Source organism: Petromyzon marinus, chromosome 6, assembly GCF_048934315.1.
Source record: "Petromyzon marinus isolate PM22_M1 ecotype Great Lakes invasive population chromosome 6, UKy_Petmar_22M1.pri1.0, whole genome shotgun sequence".
Taxonomy (NCBI): domain Eukaryota; kingdom Metazoa; phylum Chordata; class Hyperoartia; order Petromyzontiformes; family Petromyzontidae; genus Petromyzon; species Petromyzon marinus.
The window spans coordinates 2264107-2288182 of NC_133672.1; the positions used below are offsets into that span (position 1 = coordinate 2264107).

The window sequence follows — 24076 nt, forward strand, 5'->3', positions numbered from 1 at the left end:
GCTAATTCTGCTGCTGATTATAATAATCATCATGAACTGGACTATGATGGGGGGTTGTCTAATCGGGAGTTCTCTAGTGGGGTAAGCAACCCTGTAAACATTGAACGTTGGGTCAACGGTTCAAAACACGTGCCGACGTTGCCTTAACGTCGAATATTTACCGGGCGTTGCGAATGTGCGACGGTGGGAGCATAGCAGTTCGGTACAACGGTGGCATTTTCTGCACTGCCCTCTGCTGTCCACCACGTGGCCCTATGCCAAGCCGTTTTGTGCATTGGCCGTCAACCCACTGGGTGTTTGTTACTTGATACGAGAGGCAATGGAGACCCAGGAGTCTGTGTGTGTAAAGGGAAACCTGTACGTATGTACGCACGTTGAACTTCTTTCGCACCGTACGTAGCCAACCGTGCGAATCGGAGGTGCTGGACGATATAAAGAACGTGCGGCATACAGGATCAACAGAATGTCAAACAACGCAGAGTACATTTGCATCATTACATACCTGTCAACCCATAGGGTTTAACCCGTATGCTTGTACAGGGAAATCTTGTTTTCAGGTCCATACGGCGTACAGCCGTTTCAATGCGGGCAGTTTTCGTTTTTGTCGATTTGTGTTTCTTCCTTGTGATGGGACTTTGTAGGATGAACGTTGAGATTTATAAGGGGCACGGGGTGTGACCAATAAGGTCTGAATCGGCCTGTAATAAGGTAGGGCACTGGTAAGGGGTTGAAAGGTTTGTAATTAAAACACAACTTATCGCATTTTCACTTGCAATCGTAGTGTCCGAATATTCGCAGCGCATCTACGCATCGCTTAATCGATGAATGTCGGTGTCTGAGCTCACGACTCGTCGCGTGGATTCGTGTAAATGTTGTAGGTAATGGGTTCGCGTGATCCCTCTGGTCAGTAGTGGCCGCTACATGTAAGACAATCTTAAACTAAATAACACATTCCTGAATGGGAACGCTATACTGTGACTCGCTACAACGAATCGATCCGAAGCTCGTGGGCGTTACGGGATCGTGGGGGGGGGGGGTCTGAGTCGTTGCACCTGTAAGCACTTTACCGGTCCGTCAGCTTTTAGTAGACAACATCAGCCTATCGGGCAAGCTGTGAACCGGTTTTGACTTTGTGAGTCTCATCAGCAGAGCGTGGCCCGTCACAGCGCGCACCCCCCCCCCCCTCGCCGTGTTGTGCCGCTTAAAAGAGGAGAAGCGACCTCCCCCCCAACCTCCTCCTGGCTTCGTGCGCGTTTCGCTGCGAGCGAACAACGGCCCAGGTGGAGGGGGGGGGGGGGCTCGAGCAGAGGTTCAGCTCAGGGAGTGGCAAGTTGCCTCGTAAAGATATCGCTCTCGTCGTTGGAGACATTCGAGCCCAGCAGGTTTGTCCACATTCATCGATCCGGGGAGTGGCAGGAGTTGCTGCTGCTGTTTCTATTCCCTGAATATACAGCAGTGATGTGTGTGTGTATATATATCTATGTTGAACTTCTTTCGCGCCGTACGTAGCGGAGGTGCGGGGGGCAGGGGATGGGGGGGGGGCAGGGGATGGGGGGGGGGCAGGGGATGGGGGGCAGCTTGTGACGTAACATAATTCACTAGAGACTTTTGTCAATTCAATTCTGGATGAAGGTCTTTTCACACCGTGTTGGTCATTTGACCATCTAAGAATAGGTTTTACCCTTTATGGCAATAAAACAATTGTGTTAAGATGTTAAAACACCAAACAAAAACCTTTTTGCAAGGAATCATGTCTGCATTAACCACGTATACCTGTGGTGAACATGCAATAAAAAAGCATGCTCTAATAGTATGTGCATTGTCTTTGAAACTGATTAGTCCACACCAGAGACGGATTTCTATAGAGCCTAGTCTCAAACAGTGTTAGACCAGAGGACGCCAAAAGGCGAACAGCACAAAAACAATTTTGATACTGGCAGGGAGTTCCCATGATATTTGACCATACTTCACCATATTGGTCAGTGCCACTTTGTGAATGGGGCGGAAGCAGTGGCCCAGTTGTTAGCACGCTGCGCTTCTAAACCTGGCGACCCGAGTTCGATTTCCCGCTCATGTCCAACACCGGTGACGAATATCTTAATCGGCCCTAGGCCTCCCCTAGGTCGACCCCATTAGCGTAATAATTATCAAAATGTGTTAACGTTTCCACTGCTGTCATTATTACATAGCGCAAAGTTGGCGCTCACTTGATCTGCTCTTGGAGGGATGGTGGCGCTCAGTTGACCCTCGACATGTTTAGGTCCTGGCCACCAAAGGACACCTGTCGCCATCAGCGTCACAGCCACGTCAATCGTTCGTGTGAATACTGTTGTATATGCCGGGTATGAAAATTTTGATGAAAATAATTTTTTTAAATGAAATTTGGATAAATGCGTAATTATCCGAAATTATGTTAATTGTTGTAATGATACACATAAATTATGCTAATAAGATATAATCGTCTTGATTTATGTAAATGTGTGCGATTATGCTAATGCAATCCGTTATGATAATTAGGCTTAGCTTCGTTGCCCAGGGTCGTATCATCAATCGGAATCATACAATTAATTGTATGAAGTTATGCAGGTGTGATGTAAGTATGCTAGATTAAGCTCGGCTTCGTTGTCTAGGGTTGTATTATCAATAATTATAATACAATGATTCTCGCTTTAACATTTACTGATTATGTATTAGTGTGTTTATGTCAGATCTCCAAATTCAAATCTCATCCGCAGGATACAGTTCTTATTAAGATTATTATGCATGAACTTAGGAAGGAACCACTCAAACACTTCTGTGTTAAGCAATTTTAATTTCTAAACAAAACCTTAACACTCTAATATGCGAACTCTTATGCTTGGAATTGTCAACACAGTACTCCTGGAGATGTTCCCCTCATTGATCCATATATTTAACCCTCAATTATCACGTTTGTTAATTGGGTAACAGAACAAACGATTACTTCGTCAGAGTAACACGAGCATATACGGCAAATAGGAATAAAAAGTCCTTAAAAATTAATGCAATGATATTCATACGAATGGCAATAAAGAAACCTGTCCCGAAGGCAAGAGTAGTTATCAATTAATTCATTGGTAAGATTATGCAATTAAAAAGAAAAAACGAACAACTAAAATACTTCCAAATGACCGTATCCACGTAACTCAATGGGCAGCAATGTTCTGCACGATCAGTTGATATTTAGTGCACCACCTTGGAATGGCAACCCTTCTTGAAACACAAAGATAACTTTTGGAACAATCTTATTTGTCCCGGTATGCGTGTTGTGTGTCTTCTTTGCCACTTGTTCAATTCTTTGCGTAAAGCAGACGCCGGGCGATGCGTCGCGAGGCTGTGAGTGTGGGGGAGGGTCGTACAAACGGCTTCGCTCTCTCTCTTGCTCGGGGCGGCCACAGTTTCTGTCCACAGCTGGCTGGAAGAGCCGGCACGACGCTCGCCGTCTGTGCGCGATGATCCCGTCGTCAGATAGCGCCCGCAGCTCGTCCGCTGGCTGCAGTTCCTCTCTCTTGTCTTGGTTCCCAGCCGGTGCCGGTCGGTGTGCGTGTGGGTCGAACCCACGGCGCGCTCGCTGGCGCCGACACTCTTGCTCACGGGCGGCTGGTCAGGCTCTTTCCCCTGCTGGATGAGCCGAGTCGGCACAGCGCTTGTCCGCTGGCAGCTGTCACCCTCGCTTGGTCGATGCTTGGCCCTCACCGCCCTTTCTTGAGGTTGATTGCTTGACGCTGAGAATAACTTTCAGCGATACTCTGTCGGTCCATGCCGAACTCAGCACAGAGCATCACCTCGCCCCTCTTCTCTGCGATGCACCACACGCATTGTTGATCTCGAGGCCATGCCCCGGAGCTGGCTTGCTGTCCTCTTCCGAGCTGATGGTCGCCGTCTTCTGCCGTTGGTAGCTGTGCAAATCATGGCCCGTGTCTCTCTTTTTATGCCAAATTTTCTTCATCTGGCTCGCCTTCTCACAAAGGACCGAAATTTCCTTTGATCTCGCTCTGTGTTGTGGGGGGGGGGGTTACATGTGTCCGTGTGAGTGTGTCATTTATTAAGCCATCTGTGTCTCTCCCCAAGCCATTTTTTCATCCGTGGGACACAGATGCCCTCCTGCAATAAAGGGCAATTTCCCTCGCTCTGGGTGTTACATTCCTTGCTATCCCGTGCTGCGGAAAGACAAAGACGGTTGGGAGGCTCCTTCCCTATGGGATACAGCCTATCTTGGTTGTGTAAGTTTGACCTATTTCGCCTCATCTCTTCTGGACAACCCTCGGTTTAACACTGCATAATTATTATTTTGGTTTATGTTCGTATTAATATTATGTATGAGAAGTAATAACCCGCTATGTAGCAAAATCATTATTAATATAAATTTTGGAAAAAGGCCTATATATACAACAATGCCACGCGAGCATTTTTGTTCCGGCGGTCGGGCGCTCGGAGCAGATGCCCCACGAGTGAGATTCGTATCTGCGACCAAGGCCGTGGAAGCACCCGCACGGAGCTGGTTCGAGCAGACTTTCGCTCCGCTTTTCGCTTATCAGGAAGCCAGGGCTAAAGTGCACACATTACATTACGGGTACCATTACTCCATCTGCCCTGCAAGGCTAGGTTCAATATGGATTTTTATTCAATTTTTAAATGCCATATAATTTCCTCCCCACCTCCCCCAACATTCTCGTGTCGTGTCCCAAGCACACGCATTAAATAAAGGAAAAGTTATTGTTTGTGTCTTGATGCCCCCTCCTATGTGGAATAACGTTCTATTACTTTTTTTAAAGTAACTTCTTTCAGTTAAATATTCGTTACTTGATCAAATATGTAATTTCTTTTAGATAATACCATATTCTGCAGCCAGCATGCATATAAAAAGTGACGTTTTGGAAATCTGTTCTTGTTTGCTGAGTTCTTTAACTTGTCACGAGTCTTAAGATGTCGTTCCCACTGTTAATGTACTTTGTGTTCTTTGCATTACATTTTGTTCTTTGCAAAATATAAGAATAAAAAATATAAAAATTTTGAACATAATACATATCTGAACACGTGGGTCTGCGGATGGAAATATACGTGAGTCATCAGTGCAGAATCACGGACGTCATTCACCTTGGGGAAAATGTCAATGAATTTATTCCTGCAGCAATTAACTTTCCACTTAATGGCCCATGCACTTTCTGATTCATCCACGGACGTGTACCAGACCGCGATGATCACCATCACCCCACTTTCTTAAACTCGCCCTGTGTCTCCTACTGAATAATAATACCCTTCAAATTCGGTTTTGTGAATGGTTGTATTGATTATGAAATCAATTTGAATCATCTTCCCACAGATTGCTACACAATGGACCGAATATACATTTTTCAGTCACTTAATCCGCCTATTCTCAGCAAAACCCCTCCTTTTTGGAAAAGTAGATGTTGCGGATAAAATAAATAATTGCAGCCCTTCTTAATTCACCAATGGATGAAGGCCTTCCCATGCCATGCCGGTCACAAGTGTGTTATTTGACCTGTCTTAATCACACTGATCACTGCGGGTTGCTAAGAGTGTTGGGGGGGGGGGGGGGAGGACAAAACTGGTTCCCATATCAATTGCCGCTGAAGTTAGCCCTGGCTGGGAATCGATCTCGGGTGATGAGTTGACATCGCAGCGTTCTAACCATTGCACCACCGCTCCCACCTCTGTACGAGTTATCAACATTCGGTATTTTTTTTCTCTCTCTCCAGGATACCGCACTCGTTTTAAATCGTGCGGTGGCGCGCGCCACTGCCGTACGGAGGGGGCGCCAGGCCAAAGTAACCCGATCACGTGCTCCTCCCGCACGCAAGCAGATGGTCAGATCGCTGGATATGCCGCTGAGATGCAGCCGCTCCTGGTTTCTGTCAGCATGGCCACGGGGGTCAATGTTTGTTGTCCTTCCCCCGCACCTACCATTAGCACGGTTTGCTACGTACAAGTTTAACATGGCCGGACACATGCAAGGTTGTTATTTGTATTTTATTCCCCCCAACTCTTGCTAAGGTTCGCATTTGCTTTGTGCTGATGGGATTTGCGCTTTGGTGCGCGCGGCTTTTGTCAGCGATGCACCCCGCACACACGTGGAAGGGAATCTTTAACAATGGAATTATGATTTCCATGTTGGGTTTGGAATGCTTCGAAAAACTCGTCCGATTATGCTGGAGAGTCTTATGAGATGAGAGATATCGTCAAAAAGGTACCGGTAGGAAGCTCATGCATACACTCTACTGTAGAGCCATTAAGACGTTTGATGATGGTGATGATAATGATGATGATAAGAGCAGAGAGGTCGCGTGCAGAGCCTCATATGCGTGTCGTGTACAGCACCACGTGGGGAGCAGGGCAGCTGTTTAATAGATAGGATCGTGGTTCAGACTAAGATGATACTTCATGCATAAGCAGAGGAGGTATTTTTAGTCTGGACGAGAAAAAGGCCAATGGAGTCTGTAATGTCTGGGAAGTTAATTGGCTCATGACCTAAACCTCACACTGCAACGGGAGAAACTGGTATCCATCAGCACGGAATGACATGAGTGGCACCAATTTACTTATGCAGCCATAAACGGTGAATTTGATAACCTGTCCAACGACGATTGCAAATTTACAACCCAGTGTCAATCCACTGCTGTGTGAAGACATCTCCACACCATGTCAGTCATAAGGGTTGTTTGACCATACTTCACCACTCTGGTCAGTGTGGGTTGGTGAAAGAGGGAACCCCAGGATCGGTTCGTGCATCGCTCGCCACCGACATTACCTGGAAGCTAGGGAATCCAACTTGGGTGGCTGGGCTCACAGCACAAGTGCACTCAGCGCTGCGATACTGTTGCCCGTAAACGTCACAGGAGCGAATGTCTTTTTTTGTTGCACAATGCCCTTGAAGGACAGAGGCGCGCTTTGGCGAGACGCTGTTTAAAGATTTAGACACCCGGTGGAGGCCGAGGGGGGGGGGGGGGTCGCTTGCTGGCCACGAGCCACCCATTACATCACCTCTACTGTTACACTGGCCCACCGGGGACCTTCACAGTGCCGGGGAGAGTGTGTGGAATGTGGAGGTCACTTAACTTTTGTGAGCACCCCTACAGCGTGCGGTGGTACGGCCCGTGGGTGAGCATCCGTGTGTGAGAGTGGCCTGTGCCACAGCTCTGCCCATTATGCCGCGTGGGGGATCCAGCTCATCACGGCAATGCCAAATTATTTAGGACGCTGCTGAATCTGCAGTCATTGGTGCAGCTGCATTTTCAAATTCGTCGCATTCACGAGGATGGTTCTGTTTAATGTGGCCATTTACAGAAACATCTATTAGTAATATAAAAAAATGTTTACGGCCTCACCATGCCGTTTCTTTCACGGGAGTTGTTTGACCATACTTCACCATCAAACTCGCCAGTAAAAGGTTGGTGATAGAGGGCCCAGGAACGGTTCAAGATATCACTCACAATTGATGTTATAACCGTGGAGGGAATTAAACTCATGTTCATGACGCAGTGTTTAAACCACTGCGCCACCGCGTCTCTCCCCAATGACCGAATGAATTGAATTGTTGTATAGTACGGGAGTGAAGCTATACGGATGGCATAACGCAAAGTTGTAGTGAGAGAGCAGCTGAAGAGGAGGAGTCTGGGGGTGTGGTGCGGGTGCGGACTGCAGAGAAACGATGCCGCTGCTGTTCCTTCTGGCTCCTCGAATCTCGCTCGACTCCACCACCAGAAGCCAGTGGGATTAACGCAAAAAAAACACAAATATAACGGTGGTAAACGTATAAACTAATTACGCTGCCATATTTGGAGGGTCCACAGTCTAAACGTAGGTGACACGCATTAATTTCAAAGTGTTGAGCGGCATTGTGGTGTCATTAATCCTCTTGGTGTTCAAGTGTTCTTGTCGATTTTTGTTTTCTTCCATGCCAGTCTCGACCATAATCTCCCACGAGGAGGACACCGGGGTGCTGTTTTGCCCGTTAGGCAAACTGCCTTGTAGGGAAAGTGGCGTTCGTGAGCAGCTCTTGAGGCGGCGCAGTACGTGAGTCAGCGGCCTCCTTGACAGCGTGACTGAGCGCCTTTGTCTCTGAAGTCTCGATGCTCAAAACAACACCACCGTACAGATGACTCATGGTTTTCGGCTGAGTCAACCTAGATGAGGCACAGGCTAAAGTTAAAATGTCGATTGCCATGTCACTGGCACTTTCAACCTTGGCATTCGGGATTTGCGCAGCGGGTAACACACTGCATTATGAACCTAAAGATCCGAGTTCGATTCCCAACCAAAACTGGTATCAGTGGCGATCGATGTCTCAAACGGTCCTGGGAACTCACCGTCCACATTGGCCAGCGTGATGAAGTTCAACACAGCCCCCGTGAAACACGAGGAGGCCTTCATCCAGCAATGGATTGATAAAGTACTGTTATTTTTATTATTCAGATTTGAAGCACAGCAGAAATATACCCTAAAAAAAGACATCACACGTAAACATAATCACGCTCACATAGACATAATCACACACACACACATCACCCACATGTACACACACGTAAGACATAATCGCACACACATAGACATAATCACACTCACACATACATAATTATCATACACAGACATCGTCACACACACACACACCACCCACGTGTACACACAGCCCAGGCACGGGCGGTTGAGAATCACCGCAGTGTTCTCAGACACGCGCACGAAGAGTGGCAACGGTTTTATTGACATCAATTGTGTTTATTTGTGGGGGGGGGTCTTACAAAGTCAACGTTGCCTGCCTCACACAAGGAAACCCCTTTACGCGTAACCGAATGAAGAGATGGAAAACGACGCCACACGTTACAAACGATCACGCGACAGGGAGCAGGCGAACGCCATTGTCAAGCCAACGCTATTTGCGGCAACTGTACGAATAACGGCACACACCAACGATGTCGTCGTCAACAACACCAACAAAAAACTACCATCACATTAAAAGCCTACGCAAGCTTCTGTTCCAATGTTGGATTTAAAGCACGTGCTGAACATATCGCCCACCAGCGGCGCTGGTTAAACACCGTGGCCATCCCCCGTGGTGGCAGTCGCTCGGCTGAGCCCCTACCGCGTGGTGGGTGGATGCCTGCGACAGTTGTCTCGTGGGGCTAGGCTGGACCCCACCAAAGTAACGTGGAATTTCCACCACCGACGCGCAGCTGGAAAAGGGGAAGACGACTGTTGGCCAGCCCGTGAAGTTGAATAAATAAAGTTAGCACAAAACGAACAAAATACTGGGACGTCTCGTCGTGTGGCTCGTGTCAACGATGTCTACTTTGTGGTAGATGCGGGCCTTGACAGCAAGGACGTTGCTTAAGATGGTCTCTAACGTGCCTGGAATTTATTCCTATTTTTGTGACTTAAATATATGCAATGAGGCCACATTCTATTGCAAATGTGCGTGAAAATTTACCACTTTGATTCTAAACTATGATGACGGAGATCATGAAAATATCTCAATGCTGCAAATAATAGAGATGCCCACACGGCGCACCTCCGCCGTCAAATTTGCACTTAATCTGAAACGTTCGCGTCGAGTCGCAACTTCTTGAATGCCATTTGTCGCAGCCCACGCAGCTCCGCTTTGGGCACTTCGTGACCCAGCTCCGCTTTGGGCACTTCGTGACCCAGCCTGCTGGCTGTACTGATTGAGTCTCCCGCGTAGACATTGGCTGTTGTGCCGTGTACTGGCTGTCCGAAGTGTTTCCCGATTGTCCCACGCGATTTTGTGGCGCCACGGTGGCTAGGAGATGTTATCTACCTCGCCGGGTATGCAGGAGGTCCTGGTTTCGATCCTGGCCCTGACGCCTGCTGCTGTATATTTGGAGTTTGCATGTTCTTCCCGTGGTCGCGTGGATTTTTCTCCAGGTCCAACCAGTTTTTCCCTCCACATTTAGAAACATGAGTTTAGAGTATATGGACTGCTATAAATTTCAACGTGATAAGCCACTTCGGTGAACTATCATTTGTGGCCAGGTCGCTTCTGAAAAAGAGCTATATAGCTCAGTGGGTCTCGCCTGGTAAAAAAACAAATAGTTTAGTTTTTTTAGTTTTGGGGCTCCTGAATAAGCTCCTACCAGCATGTAGAGCGAAACGTCGGACATAATGCAAAAACAAAACACGCGGTACCACCCACGAAACACAGCGGGCAGCTGTTGATTCTCTGCTAATTTTAAGCAACGCGCAGTATGCACGGTGAGATTAAGGAGCCTGTAACGGGCTTTCTGGTTCTTGGCAAAAAGTCTGACCTTGCAACAGTAACAGTTTCCAGTTCTGAGGATACAAGATAAATCCTTGCTAAGGGAGGAGTGATTCATTCGTATTTCGTACCCTGCTTTCACAGTCTACAGAGGGCCCGTTCAGGCACATTTTGTTCATCACAAGTTATTTGTATTAGAATTCCTTTGGGTGCTGTGTGAGTTTTTCGCTGTTTAAGTTGCGATTGTTAGCCTCGCGTGCCTCTGTGTGTGCCCGGAGGGGGGTTTTGCGCTGTGGGCGGATTGTGTCTCTCTGATGTGGCGTCATTAAAGCCCAGCATTGAGCTCCGATGAAGATCCTGTTTCCCAGAAAAAGTCACATTTGATAAGTGCCGACAAAAAAATAACTGCTTTGGCTTACCAAATTCTCTCTACATTTCTACCTTAGTATCTCTCAAGTGGGGGAGGAGGGAAGAGTGCAGTGGTTTGTGCACTTTTAACCCGGTGACCTGAGTTTGCCTCCCAGCCACATCTAACATCGGTGGCGAGTGATTTCTGAACTTATCGTGGACACCCTCCCCTTCTCCCCCCCCTTGCCAACCTGCACTGACAGGCATGGCGAAGTATGATCATATAGACCCCATGATCAACACGGTGTGTGGAACTCTTCATCCAGCAGTGGATTAACAAAGGACTCATACTCTTTGTTTTTTTTCGGTAAAGTCACGTAGGTAAAATGAAAATAAAATAATATAATAAAACAACTAAATTAAATCACGACGTTTCGGAAGCAACACAAGCTTCCGTCTTCAGGTGGAACAGTCACAGCAAGATAGCTGCATCAAGTGAGGGGCCCTAAGCAGCTATCTTGCTGTGACTGTTCCACCTGAAGACGGAAACTTGTGTTGCCTCCGAAACGGCGTGATTTAATTTAGTTGTTCTATTATATTATTTTATTTTGCCTACGTGACTTTACTGAAAAAAACAAAGAGTGTGAATCCTTGCAGTCACGAAAGCTTAAAATCTAGAATTAACAAAGGACTGTTTATTATTATTATAATAAATGGAAATCCTCTGCCTGCGTCACAACAATTATACCTTCCTTAATCTCTTAGCAGCATTCCTTCCTCTGTGCCACATTGGAAACACAATAGGCCGGCCATCTGAATTGTTTCCCATTGGTTGTGTCTAGCTTCAATGTCCTCAATTAAAATAAGATGAAAAGTAAATCTGAGTAATCCTTCAGCGTAATTAAAAAGCACAGAAGGGACGCTTGGGCCAGCGGCTGGCGGGGTCACCTGGGCACAATGTAGGCGCGTGTTCGTGGGAACGCACACGGGCGGCTTGACCATTGGGGCTATCGGGCACAGACCGAGGACCCACGGAGGAAAAGGGGCCCGCACCCCCATTGTGACGTAATTAAGCCTTTTCAGCCAAGGCGATGATGTCACGCGCCACGTGCACGCCTCGCGACGACGTCGGCACGTGTAACCATCGTCTCGCGGTGCCACAGGCGCCGCCGGCCGTGTGACTTCGCCTCATTCGGAATCGTAATATGTATTTATGCTGGAGGAATCCGATGAGCTATAAAACAAAAAAATGTCACAGATGCCCTGTAGTAATCGATTCCACAGCAATGATTCTAATAGCACGGCGCCTGCGACTCTGATTGGTCAGCGACAGTCATCTTAAACTCACCAGCGGCAGGCTTAAAGTTACCGCGTGGGTGCGTCTCCCCCCTCGTGTCTCAGTTAAAAGGTTAAAGGTCCGGCCCTAAATCGAACTTATACCACCAGGTGTGCAGTGCGGTGCGCTCACCACTGCGCCATCACTCCTCACCCTCTCACCCTCCACACACAGACGCAGAGATGATTCCCCATCGATCGTCAGAGACAGCTGGGGGAAACGTTATGCAAGTGATCTCTTAAAGCAGGCACGGCGCGACCGCCTTTGTATCCCCACATATGTAATTGCGCACGGCACCAAATTGGGTCTCAGTCCGCCCGTGGTAACGCGCTCATTTACTTTCATTTTCTCGCGCGGTTCGCTGCGTTGCGTTGCGTGTGTTGGGACGCGCTTGAGAGTTGACTGTGCGCCCACTGTCACGCGTGTGGTAGAGAGGAGTGCGGAGCGAACATGTGTGTGCGTGCGTGTGTGTGCATGTTGCGGTCCGTGGTGACGTCGTCGCCAGCGAGTGGCGCCTGGCGGTTGTTGTTGTTTGCGGTACGGGGAGTGTGGGGTCCGGGCCAGGTTGTTTAGAATTCCTCCTCGCTGCTGCCTGCCAGCAGCATCATGCGATCCTGAGTGCTGGTGGTGTCGCTCTTCTGTGGCAAATGCACGCGTACACAGGGCATCACCAGGGCCAATCGGGCTCACTGCTCTCTGAAACCGCTTACCAGCTCGATCTACGGCAAACCCTCTCAGATTCATGTTTATCTATACCGGAGGAATACGATGAGCTATAAAGCTCTTTTTCACAGATGTCCAGTAAGACATCCTCTGGAAGCTGGACTCGGTGGGCCGGCGGCGGCATTGGCCGTGACGATTTCTAGACGTTCACTATGCAACATATAGTTCGCAGCGCACATGTAAAATGTACAGCCCGTTTGTGAATCAACTGCTGTATGAGGGCGTTCCCACGCCTTATGGGCCGTGAGGGATATTGGAGCATGGAGCATACTTCACCACGCTGGTCAGCGATGGCTGGTGAAGGTTCGCGGGGTGGGGGAGTTCAGAACAATGGACTTCCCTGCACTGCCCTCGACTGCCCTCCACGGCTGATTGCACCCTTCTTGAGCACGCGTTGGGGGGGGGGGGTCACACCAGTCGGAGCTCCACGATGCCTAACGTGCGAGATGCGATGAGACACGGGCACAGTTCGATGCTCCAGTGAGCGCGACGCGGCAGCGGACCGTCGGTGGAAATTCCACATTCACGCGACGGACGCTCGCCTCTCCTTGACGTGACCACTTGCGACTGCTTAACATGTGTCGCAGCCTCAACGCATGGCACTTGTTCTACCCACCTGATGCAACCTCGGACATGGGAGTAAACGTGTCCGACGTTGCATGGCGAGGCCTTCACCCAGCAATGCATTGACACGGGGCTGTATTTTCACTTCGGATGTGGTGTCATGTTCTTAGAACATTAACAAGTTTAAAAATAGTAGAAAATCCAGGTGGACTGGACCGGGTACATAACCCGGAGGCGCCTTGCCCACAGCTGCTGGGCGGATGAGTGAGAACGCGGTGACCTCACCCTGCTGCTCCAAGTGGAGCCGTGGCGTTGTGTGGGGTGGGGGGGAGCCACAGGGAGGGCAGCTCGCCTCGCACCCACTACATACGATGCAGCCAACTGCGCCTGACGTCGTTAGGTCTCGATGGGCGAGCGCACGTTGGTGGGCGGTGACAGCAGAAGGCCGTGCGGCAGTAATCCATTGTTGTACTGTGCGTTTCAACATTCACGCTCCCCGCCTTCGCCAAACCGCACTGACCAGCGTGGCGAGGCATTGTCAAATAACCCTTGTGACCCCCATGGTGTGGGGGAGGCCCTCATCCAGCAGTGTATTAACGATAAGGGTTGTGCATTGTACACGTGCACAAAAGGGCACGGTAGCCGGTAGCATTGGTGTAGCCGTGGCTGTCACTTGGCTGTGAAGAGTACGGAGGGGCCGTGTCACGTCCTCGGCACTTGAAACAAACTAAAAAAAAACTGCAGTGTCAATAGCAGTGGGGAGTCTGACCAGGGTCGTGAACATATGGAAGGCCGGAGGAATGTTGGGTCGGTCAGTGGGGGCGCTAGGCAGAAGTAAACCCAGCAACACGTCAGGGCCTCCAAGTGATTCAAAAAGCACCGAATTCATGAAAAAAAAAATCCAATTAAAAGCTCCAATTAAAATCCTAATTAGCGTATAAAGCCAATTCATGTTTTAAAAGCTCCAATAAATGTCTCTGATCGCTACGTTGTCTGTATCTCTCTGCTCTCATCGACTTCCACACGTGTCTCTTGTTTACATCGCTCTCAATTCACTAGATCTCTAACTCGTGTGCATATCACTTCTCTCACCTCACTGCATCTCCATCTCTTACCTATAATCTCTTCTGTCATCTCAATAGGAGTCATTATTTTCGTATCCATTGAAAGGGTAGTGGGTGGGGGGCACCACAAATATTGTTTGCTTCGGAGCCCCCAAAGAACCAGAGCACCGCCGAGGTTTCAAAGCAGCCACCTCGAGCTCCTCACCTGCGGCCGCCTCTTGACGCTGCGTCGCCACCGCCGTGTGGCCGCGGCCCGTAGGCCGTACACGGCCAGCAGCATGAAGGCGGCGGCGGCCACGCCGATCCCCACCGGCACGAGCAGCCCCGACATGCAGCCCACCTGCCGGAGGGCACGGGGCCACGCGGGAGTCTCAGCCTCGCACCGACAGCTGCAGCCAGGCAGTGGCCGTGCAGTGGTGGGCATTGAGTCCTGGTGCACCAAACGAAATCCACCCCCCCCTATCCCCACAGCTGTCCGATTTCCCCCCTCTCCGTAGCCCCTCACCTCTGTCCCCCGCCCCTCTTGGCCTCTCGGCGTCGGTGCAGTTGCACAGCCTGCACACTCGGTAGCTACGCCACTGCGGTCAGGCTTAGAGGAAGCCGCCAAGCAAACCGGGAATTTGCCCTGAAATTGGGCAACCTGTGTCATGAGATGGGGCAATTCCCATTCAGAACTTTCATAGAATAGTGTATTACCCCACCTTGGAGAGTGTCCTGCTGGGATGTGATGTCACGGAATTAATTATGAGATCAATTCAAGTTACTTTTTACCCACCACACTGAAGTTTCCCACATGGCAGTCAAACTGAACATGTTAATAATCAGAGCTAGATTTCTTTCCAAAATAAGTGAAAAATCCACCATTATTGTATGATGTTGTATGTAGGTCTTTGTGACGTGACTGAAACGTTAATCTACTCTACACCTGGGAGCCAAGTTTAACCACAGGTGGTTGCTTGGATTCGAACCCAGGATCCGAACTCCAGGACCCCTGAGCCACTTGGCCATCTCACTTTGCAGTGCTTCTATAACTTCAGTTCCCGGCCGATCTCCACATGTCCACCAACCACCAGGTGCGTACACATGGGAAACGGCCAACAGCACATGGTGGGGGTGGGGTTAAGTTGTGCTAGCAGAAGGCGGTGCAACAACATCCATTGTTGTGCTGTACTTCGAGGCTCCCGTATCTATGCTCCCCGCCTTCATCAACCACCGCCGATGGAAGTAGCGTGGTGAATTATTGTCGTGGTGAAATAACTCCAAAGAGCCACACGGTGCGGGCAGGATCCTCACCGAGCAGTAGATTGACAAGGGGTCGTATTGTTATCGGTAACCTCGAATGACAATGGAACATGCGGATTGGAGTATCCCAACCCCGCGGGATTGGGACTCGTGAAATAATAATTACATTCATAGAGCGATTTTTATCAAGGATATCAAAGCGCTGTACAGGACACATCAGCAGCAGACAGTCGGCATAAAAATAATATGAAAAAGATATTGACTAAATTAACGACAAATTAATTAAGCGGAGGGGTATAAATATGTTTTTAGGGCTCTGCTGAGAGTAGCGAGTGGCGCCCCCTGCTGCCGCATGCGTCTCGCCACGAGTGGCCACACCAGGCGGAGTGGCGGGGAGGGGTGGGGGGAGGCAAAAACGGGAGGACCCGGAGAAAAATCCAGGTGACCAACGGGGAGAACGTGCAAAATCAAATATATATAGACGTCAGGATCGGGATCGAACCCCCCACCTCCTGTATACCAGAGATAGTTAACGTCTCGCCATCGTGGCACCCCAATTTGGAAGGAAATACCAGAGCCTTATCACCGAATCACCCGCAATGCGCACAATATTGTCAGATCCTGAGAAGTTAAGCAGGGTTGAGCCTGGATAGTGTTTGAATCGGTCACCACCACGTGCAAGCGGTTTGTCTTCAGCACTTGCAGGGCTACGCTGTGGGCATCTTCCACATCCAGATTCAACAACACGCACAGGTGTGCTCTGCGAGTACAAAAGCACTCAGCCTTATCCATGCTGTCAACTTTGCCAGCCCGCACTGACTATCTACACGCCCAACCCAGAGTTTCTTCCTTTGTTTTAATTAATCTAACAAGTCGACGTTCTTCTCGGGTACGAGGTGGTATTGGTGGATGTGAGATGGGTAGGTGTTAGATGGTATAGGTAGGCATGTGATGATGGGACGATGTATGAGTGTGAGTAAGCTGGGTATCGGGCCACTGGTAAAAACTGTTGATGGCTTAGAATCTTAGATGGAGTGGCTTGGCCATGGAGGAGGGAGGTTAGAACAAGGTGGTGGGAAATGTCGGTGGGTGTTAGCTGGTTGTGGGAAGTACTGGGAAGGAGGTTTTTGGTCGACACTCACTGCTGCCAGTTCTCAGGAGCGCGCGTCTTGCGTGCCTTACCTTACTGCGCAGTTCCCGAACCCAGCTCTTTACTGGAAAATATACAACAAAAAGTGAAACATGTCGCATACTTTTCCCGTCGCTCACACCAAGGCCAAACATTGCAGGCAGACGCAGCCAGGTCAGCAGCTGACAACGATGAAAGTTATTGAATCCATAAAACAGCTTTTTTTGGGTTAGATCGCGTAAATATATAAATGTGTTGTTAAACCCGCCACCACCCGACACAGCCAATTAGTGAGGGTTGGAACGTAAACAGAACGTGCCAATGCATCACTAGTACAGCACACCGGTGTGTTGGAGAGCCAATCCACAACATTTACAATTTGTCGCGAAAGCCTTACACGTGTTATTCTTGAATCCCCCCGGCCTCTGTCCACCCAGCAGTACAAATGGGCACAAGGACAGTTAGTCGGTCGGCAAGTGGGCATGTGGTGAGTTACTGACACCTCTTTCAGGAGATCTAACCAGTGTGGATGAGTATACCCAACGTACTCTCGAGTAGCTCTCTAGAGCCCCATCTCGTGGAGGCCCTTCTGCTATCAGTGGCGTGAGCGAGCAATTACAGGGCTACACCTTTACCATAAATTATTCATTATTTTCAGCGTACAAGGTTAGTCTACATATTATCAGTTGTCAATCACTACAGTTATCATCGTCTGTGCGTACTGGCTTAGGCGACGACGCGTGTGTGTGTGGCTGAAATTACCCCTGTCAGGATGGGTCATCCAATTTCAATAGATGCAGATCCACAGAGATGTTTATTGGAAAAGTGAAAGTGGTCGTGGTGCGAGCGTACGTGCGTCGAAAAATATGTTTGCATCAGCCTGAAACCGACACTTGTGTACCGTACTGTGTAATTATGAGCCGCAAATGTGCCAACATTTTCGCCCGCTGGCTAAAGGCTTCCAAATGGCGACGAGCGCTGCCCCATTGTTCATAATCAGGAAGACCTTTTGACGTCGAGACATCCCCCAGCCCATGACGAAATCACCCGGAATGTACCCGACCTCGGAAGCTATGCAGGTTTGAGCCTGGATAGTGCTTGGATGGGTGACCACCGTAGACGAGGCTGTCTTAGGGGTTGGGCGGCAGCAGAGAGCCGTGCAGCAAAAACAATCGCTGTACTCGACTTACACGCTCCCACCGTCTTAGCGCCCCGCCTTCACCAACATGCACTGACCAGCTTGGTGATGTATGCTCAAATAGCCCCCCACAACCTGCATAGTGTGGGGAGGCGCTCGTCCAGCAGTGGATTGGCAAAGAGCTGCACAAGTGCATACAGATTACCCAGATGTTCTCTATGCTGCCAAAAGAACGAAACCAACAGTACGTAACCCTATAGAGGAGGTAATCCTATAGAGGAGGTGACCCGATCTATCCCATGGCCTCCAGAGACATCCCCGTTATTTTTGACCCCGGTGCAAGTCAATTGCTTGGCAGCGCCACTATAAGTGCCTCTGTGTAGTAGGACAAAGGGTGAGCAGTGTTAATTTTCATTCAGCATTCGTTATTTTAGACATAGGCTTAGTCTGGGCAAAGGACAACGTGGGATTTTAGTCGTGTTGTGGTTCTCTTAGTCGAATCGAATAAAGAAGCCAAACATTTGGTCCATTCTCAGTTATTACATGTGCATGTGTGCGCAATTTGTTAACTACCTCGCCTGGTATACAGGAGGTCGTGGGTTCGATCTCGACGCTAACGCATGTATATTTAGAGTTTGCATGATCTCCCCGTGGTGGTCGCGTGGATTTTTCTCCGGGTCCTCGGGTTTTTGCTCTCCACATTTAGAAAATTGCGTTTAGAAGTTTTGGCTGCAGTAAATGTCCACGTGATAATCCACTTTGTTGAGCTATAATGTGTGTCTAAGTCGCTTCTGAAATAAGAGCTACATAGCTCAGTGGGCCTTACCTGGTAAAATAAAAAAACACTATTTTATAGTTTATGTTATTGAGGTCAGCCACTCGGTGAATATTTGGCATACACATTCAGTACCGTATAGGCAATCACCATTGTTGGTCTACCTGCAGTGCACCGACGTTACCGCGGCTGTTATATACAGGGTGCTTCAAAAAGATGTTAACACTTCGGAGAATTTGCAACAATATCACGAGAAATGTGCTGCCTCCGGGCCCTGGATACCACCTGGAGAAGATTCCAGGCACGTGTTGACAATGATAGCGAACAAGTGGATACTGTATGATTTTTTTAAAACTATTAACATTACATTTGTTATCATGTTACAGTGTATTATCCGTTCTTTTCCGCATTGAAAAACGATAGTTCCATGTAAGTGTTAACATTTTTTTAAAGCACCCTGTATAGAGTCCGCACTTACTGACGTATCCGTGGGGGGCATGCATGGGGTTTCCCCTCAGGGCCCCCCCGCGGGGGTAGGGGACCTCCACCAGGAGCCCCTCCTGCAGACCGGCCCGCCTTCTCCCCAGCCTGCCCGCCGCTCCCGCCGGTTCGCCCGCCTCCGCTGTCGCCACGTGCTCCACCTGCCCAGGCTGACCCGTCGCCTCCGCTGGCCCGGCTTGAGCACCGCGAGCCGATGGACTTGGTTGACTCGTTTTGTCCGGCTGCCACGTGTTGCTCTGCAGCACTTGTGTCGGCGCTACAGGCACACGCACGTAGTACTTTCACCACGTACTGCTCCCATTTTTCTTGGGCGGAGTGCGAGGACAGTGGTTAGTGCGCCACACTGCCATCTCCACAAGCAGGGCCTGAGCTAGGAGGGTGCTTGGTTGGGCCCTGGGCCAACAAATGTCCCTTTGGCACCATCCAAGTTCACTATCCTCAGTGGTACATGATCTTTTTTAATACGTATGATCTGTAATTAGCTATTTTTGGGATAGAAAGTGTAGGTATAATGCCAATTTTCAGCTACAGCCTCTGCCACCTAACAGGGCCAATAGAATCGAGTTGTCACGTGGTTAAATATTCCAAATGATTTGTTTTTTTTCCAGCAAACCGGAATGTTGTAAAGCAATATAAAACATTTACAATTTTCAAATTTGTCAAAAACATGAACCCTTTTTCACTAACCCACACTGACCAGTGTGGTGAAGTATGGCTAAAACACCCTCAACACTGACGTGGAGTGAGGAGGCCTTCATTTGTGGATTGATAATGGCTGGAATTTTCTATTTTTATGTTGCTTTGATATTAAAAGGTTGCTTTGTGTTATGTTGCAGATTTAAAGACTTTTCCAATTGTTTTTATCTTTAATTCTGACCACAGGATAAACTGTAGTTTTACAGAAGTTTCGTAGTTTTACAGTTGTTCAATTCTCTGTGGATTCTGTTAAGTGCCGTTGGACACCTCACATTGAAAGGCACCGCACGATCTTCAAGCAAGGGGAGCAGTGGCACAGTGGTTGGCACACTGACAACTTGAGTTCTGGCCGAGGCTAACCTATGTGGCGAGTGACACCCGAACCAGTGTTTCTCAACCTCACCAGTCTGGTGAAGTATGGTCATACAAATCCCCTGACCAGCGCAGACATGTTGAAGCGTTCTTGGGAGACTGCTGGTAGATTTAGATGGCTTGTAAGAGGCCTCCACTAGCATTGGATTGGTTATGGACCTGTCCATAAATGACGTCACGCGATTTTGGACTATTTTTGACCCCCCCCCCTCGTCACACGGCGTCACAAAAAGTCGTACCCCCCTCAAATATGACGTCACAAAGCTCTGCCCTCCCCCCCCAAAAAAAATATAAAACATGCTTCAAGTCGCTTTAAACTATTGTCATTGTAGTGCGTATTTAATGTGGCGCTGCACTCTGATGTTGTAGGAGAAAACATGTATAAAAAAGTCTATTTAATTGAGTAGAACGTGTTGTCTATATTTATTTAAAGTTGCGCATTTTTATGTGACGTCACATTTCTCAACCCCCCCCCCCCCTCGTCACACATCGTCACAAATGTATGACCCCCCCCCCCCCCCAGGTGCGTGACGTCATTTCTGGACGGCCCCTATGGCTTACAGACCTCCGTCCCCTATATGTAGCTACTCACCTTTACGGGCGTATATCTGAGAGCAGTGGCTTGGTGATAAGTGCATTATATCAAATTCATAGTTAATCTCTGCATCGATTCCTGTCCTTATGCATCAGGAGTAATTAGTTTCATGTATGGCGTGATCGTCCCCAATGTTGACTTGGGCTACGTACGAGTCGGAGTCATAGGGGGTGAATTATAAAAACACCTTCATGGGCCACAGGAGGATCATCGCTGCGTGGAATACCATGGAGCAGCGGAGGTTAGGTCAGGATTTCACATTTGCATTTTACAAGGACATTCTGTTGAGCATCAGCATATCTGACCAAGTAATATCTCTTCACCAACTCGCACTGGATAGTGTGTTGAAGTATGGTCAAGCCGTCTCAAATACTGATAATGTGCAAAGGCCGTCATGAAGCAGTGGATTTACAAAAACGAAATGATTGTGAGTCATTATATAGCAAAATAACCCATTCCTTACGTTTACAAGGTAAAGAATAATCAGCCAAAAACTTCCATTGGGCAGTTTGACAATACAGTAAGCGCATCTATAACCAACTACACATAAGTTATGGATGGATATGATGTTAATATTTACATGTGTGTGCGACAAAGCATAGATGGGTGCTATATTACCAAATACTGTTTACAAATTTAACTGCATTTGCAGTTCCGTGTGATTAATGAGTGTGCAACCATGGCACACTTTGACCCTGATGCGCGTGCCAATGACTTTGGATCCGATGAGGTGTAGGCGTGTGGATACTGCTGATAGGAAAGGTAGAGTTTATATCTTTACGGCACACACCGAATGTGACGACGCTCACAACGCGGAGAAAATGGAATTGAGTGGAACGGAAACGCACGCCTCCCCTTTTTATAATGACGACAAAATGCTGCTGGACTCGCGTATTTTGACGCACAGCGGTGCGACTAAATCTGCATTGTGTTGACAATGGCACAAGGACACGCTGCTCCCACCGAGCTCTGTACGCCAGCTGGGAACGAGCATTGATTGGCACTCAACAAAACGAGGCATTGTCGGTAAGAACAACCCATTGTATCATGAAAAACTCCGCACGTGTCTACGCGTGTGGATCACTGCCATTCTGGGCTTCTGCGGACACACGTATTATTGTATTTTCTGCTTTACACATGATATATATTTACGATACATTGAGTATAATATCAATTTAAGAGGTAGTGAAAAACTGCCACGCTTCTTTTAATAATGTAAAGCCCTTTGTCAATCCACTGCTGGATGAGGGCCTCGTCAAACCGTGTCGATCATGGGGATTGTTTTTTTTATTATACTTCATCACACCGGTCAGTGCGGGGTTGGTGAACGTGAACCTGGCACCGGTTAATGTATCAAACGCCACTGATGTTAGCCGTGACTGTGAATTAAACTCACCAGGTTACCAGGTTCAGAGCACAGCGACTTAAGCTCTGTGCCACCACTCCACTCCCAAATTATCATTCCAGGCAAAACAGGTATCCAGGTGGGAAGAGAATGGAATGGCAGTGCTCATGGGATAAATGTGTTCTCACTGGCAATGTTGCCTCAAATAAAGGCATCGTGATTATGTAACAAAACAAATACACGTATCCATACAAAAAAACATTGACTCTCAACACTCTCTTTCGCATTGGTATATTTGGCCGAATTCATTTTAAGCAGTATTCCATTTACATATCAAGCACAAAACACGCATCATGCGTTGATGCGTGACTGTAGTTGTAGCTCAAACTATAACCTCATTTACTCAATAATAAATCATCTGTGCATAGATGTGAGTGTGTGCATATTACAGCCGGCCTCTACTAACCGCCATACCCACTACATTATGTGAAACATGTTCATAGATTTGGAGGATTATTTTTGCTCTTAAAAACACATTTCACCCAAAAAACATCTATTTATCCTGGTTTTCCGTGAAACGATTCGCCTACAAGAGGGTAAAGTGTCCTCTGGGAGGTGGGTCACCTGCAGCGGTCGTGAGGTTGAGCCCGGCGTCCGTGCTGCCTGAGACGTCACCCTTGGTGATGTCTCCGTGCCTCGACGTCTCGTTGAGCTCCGTCTCCCTGCCGGGCTCCTCGTCGTCGTTGTCACCTTCTCCTCCACCAGGGGCACTTTCGTTCACCCCCAGCCCCCACGAGGTGGCTTTGTGCAGGCGCTTTGTCGAGTCCTCCTCAGCTGTGGCCCCTCCGTGTTTGTCAGAGACGGCAGCCGCCTCCGTGGTGTCTAAGGCGTTGGGCTGGGTTTGTGGATCAACGTCGGAGGGCACTTCGCGTGTGGAGTCACTCGCGTTCGAGTCATGTTCACCCGCGGGGTCTTCAACCTTCTGATCATCGCCACCTGCAGAGTCCAGCACCTCTTCATGACCACCGACAGGTTCTTCAAGCTTCACATTTCCATCTGTGGGGCTGTCAAGCTCTACATCGCCTGCAGGGATTTCAGCATCCTCTTCATCGTCATCTGCTTGATCCTCAACCTTTGGATCACTCCTGACAGGGTCCTCTTCCTTCCAGTTATCATCTGCAGGATCCTCTGCCTCCTGGCGATCGGCAGCCAGGTCCTCAGCTTCCTGTCCACCACCTGCTCGCTCCTCCAGGGTGAGACCACGAGTGAGGGCTTCTTCAGACGACAGCTTCTTCTCACCTTGTGGTTTGTCATAATCCACGACGTCTGCTCCTTCACCGTCACCTTGATCCACGTCGTCCGCACCGTCCTCCGCTGCTCGTTTTTCCTCTCCATCGCCGCGCTCGCCCCTCACTTGCACGCCATCCTCCTCCTCGTCTTCGTCTTCATCCTCTTCTGCGTCTCCAAAGCCCCAGTAGTTAAGGCCGGGGAAGTGCTCCTCGGGGAAGTCGACCGGCGCCAGAGACTCGAGCCACCGCCTCGCCCTGGAGTGGAGAACTCGCGAGGCCCCACCGCCGTCACCACCACCACCGCCGCCACCGGCACGGCCGCCCACCACGGGAGTCGTCCTCACATCGGCGCCCCGCGCCTCGGCGCAAGCAGCGATCACATCGCGTCCGCTTACGCTGGTCGCCGATGCCGATGCCGTCACCACGGAGCCAAGGTCCAGCCGACCCTGCTGGCCCCCGTCTTGAGCGGCGTACAGGCGCTGGCCGGGGCAGCCCCGCGCGCCCTTGGAGGCCCGCGGGGACGACCCCGTTGTGGAGGTCGGCCTGGACCAAGACGGGCCACTGAGGACCGATATCAACAGCAGCGTGGCGGCCAGGCAGCCGCTCGCTCCCACAGCTCGCATGGCCGAGGATGGACAGACAGCGGAATGATAGTTGTTATTTTTTTGACTCTATACGTGCCCGTCTGTTCCTCGTGCTCTCTCTCTATCGTT

At 49.2% G+C, this 24076-nt stretch overlaps 1 protein-coding gene and 1 long non-coding RNA gene across 2 annotated transcripts; one reads left to right on the forward strand and one right to left on the reverse strand.

Moving 5' to 3' along the window:
* Positions 1 to 1081: 1081 nt before the first annotated feature.
* Positions 1082 to 10271, forward strand: LOC142922833 (uncharacterized). Its single transcript, XR_012940380.1, has 2 exons — positions 1082 to 1382; positions 5739 to 10271. It is a non-coding gene; the product is annotated as an uncharacterized LOC142922833 (long non-coding RNA).
* ARMH4 (armadillo like helical domain containing 4) lies at positions 8731 to 23991 on the reverse strand. Its single transcript, XM_032948398.2, has 5 exons — positions 22699 to 23991; positions 19044 to 19322; positions 16706 to 16737; positions 14487 to 14621; positions 8731 to 12568 (listed from the first exon to the last, which is right to left on the reverse strand). Exons 1-5 carry the CDS (start codon positions 23984 to 23986, stop codon positions 12500 to 12502), a joined length of 1803 nt encoding a protein of 600 aa, XP_032804289.1. The 5' UTR covers positions 23987 to 23991; the 3' UTR covers positions 8731 to 12499.
* Between the last annotated feature and the right edge of the window lie 85 nt (positions 23992 to 24076).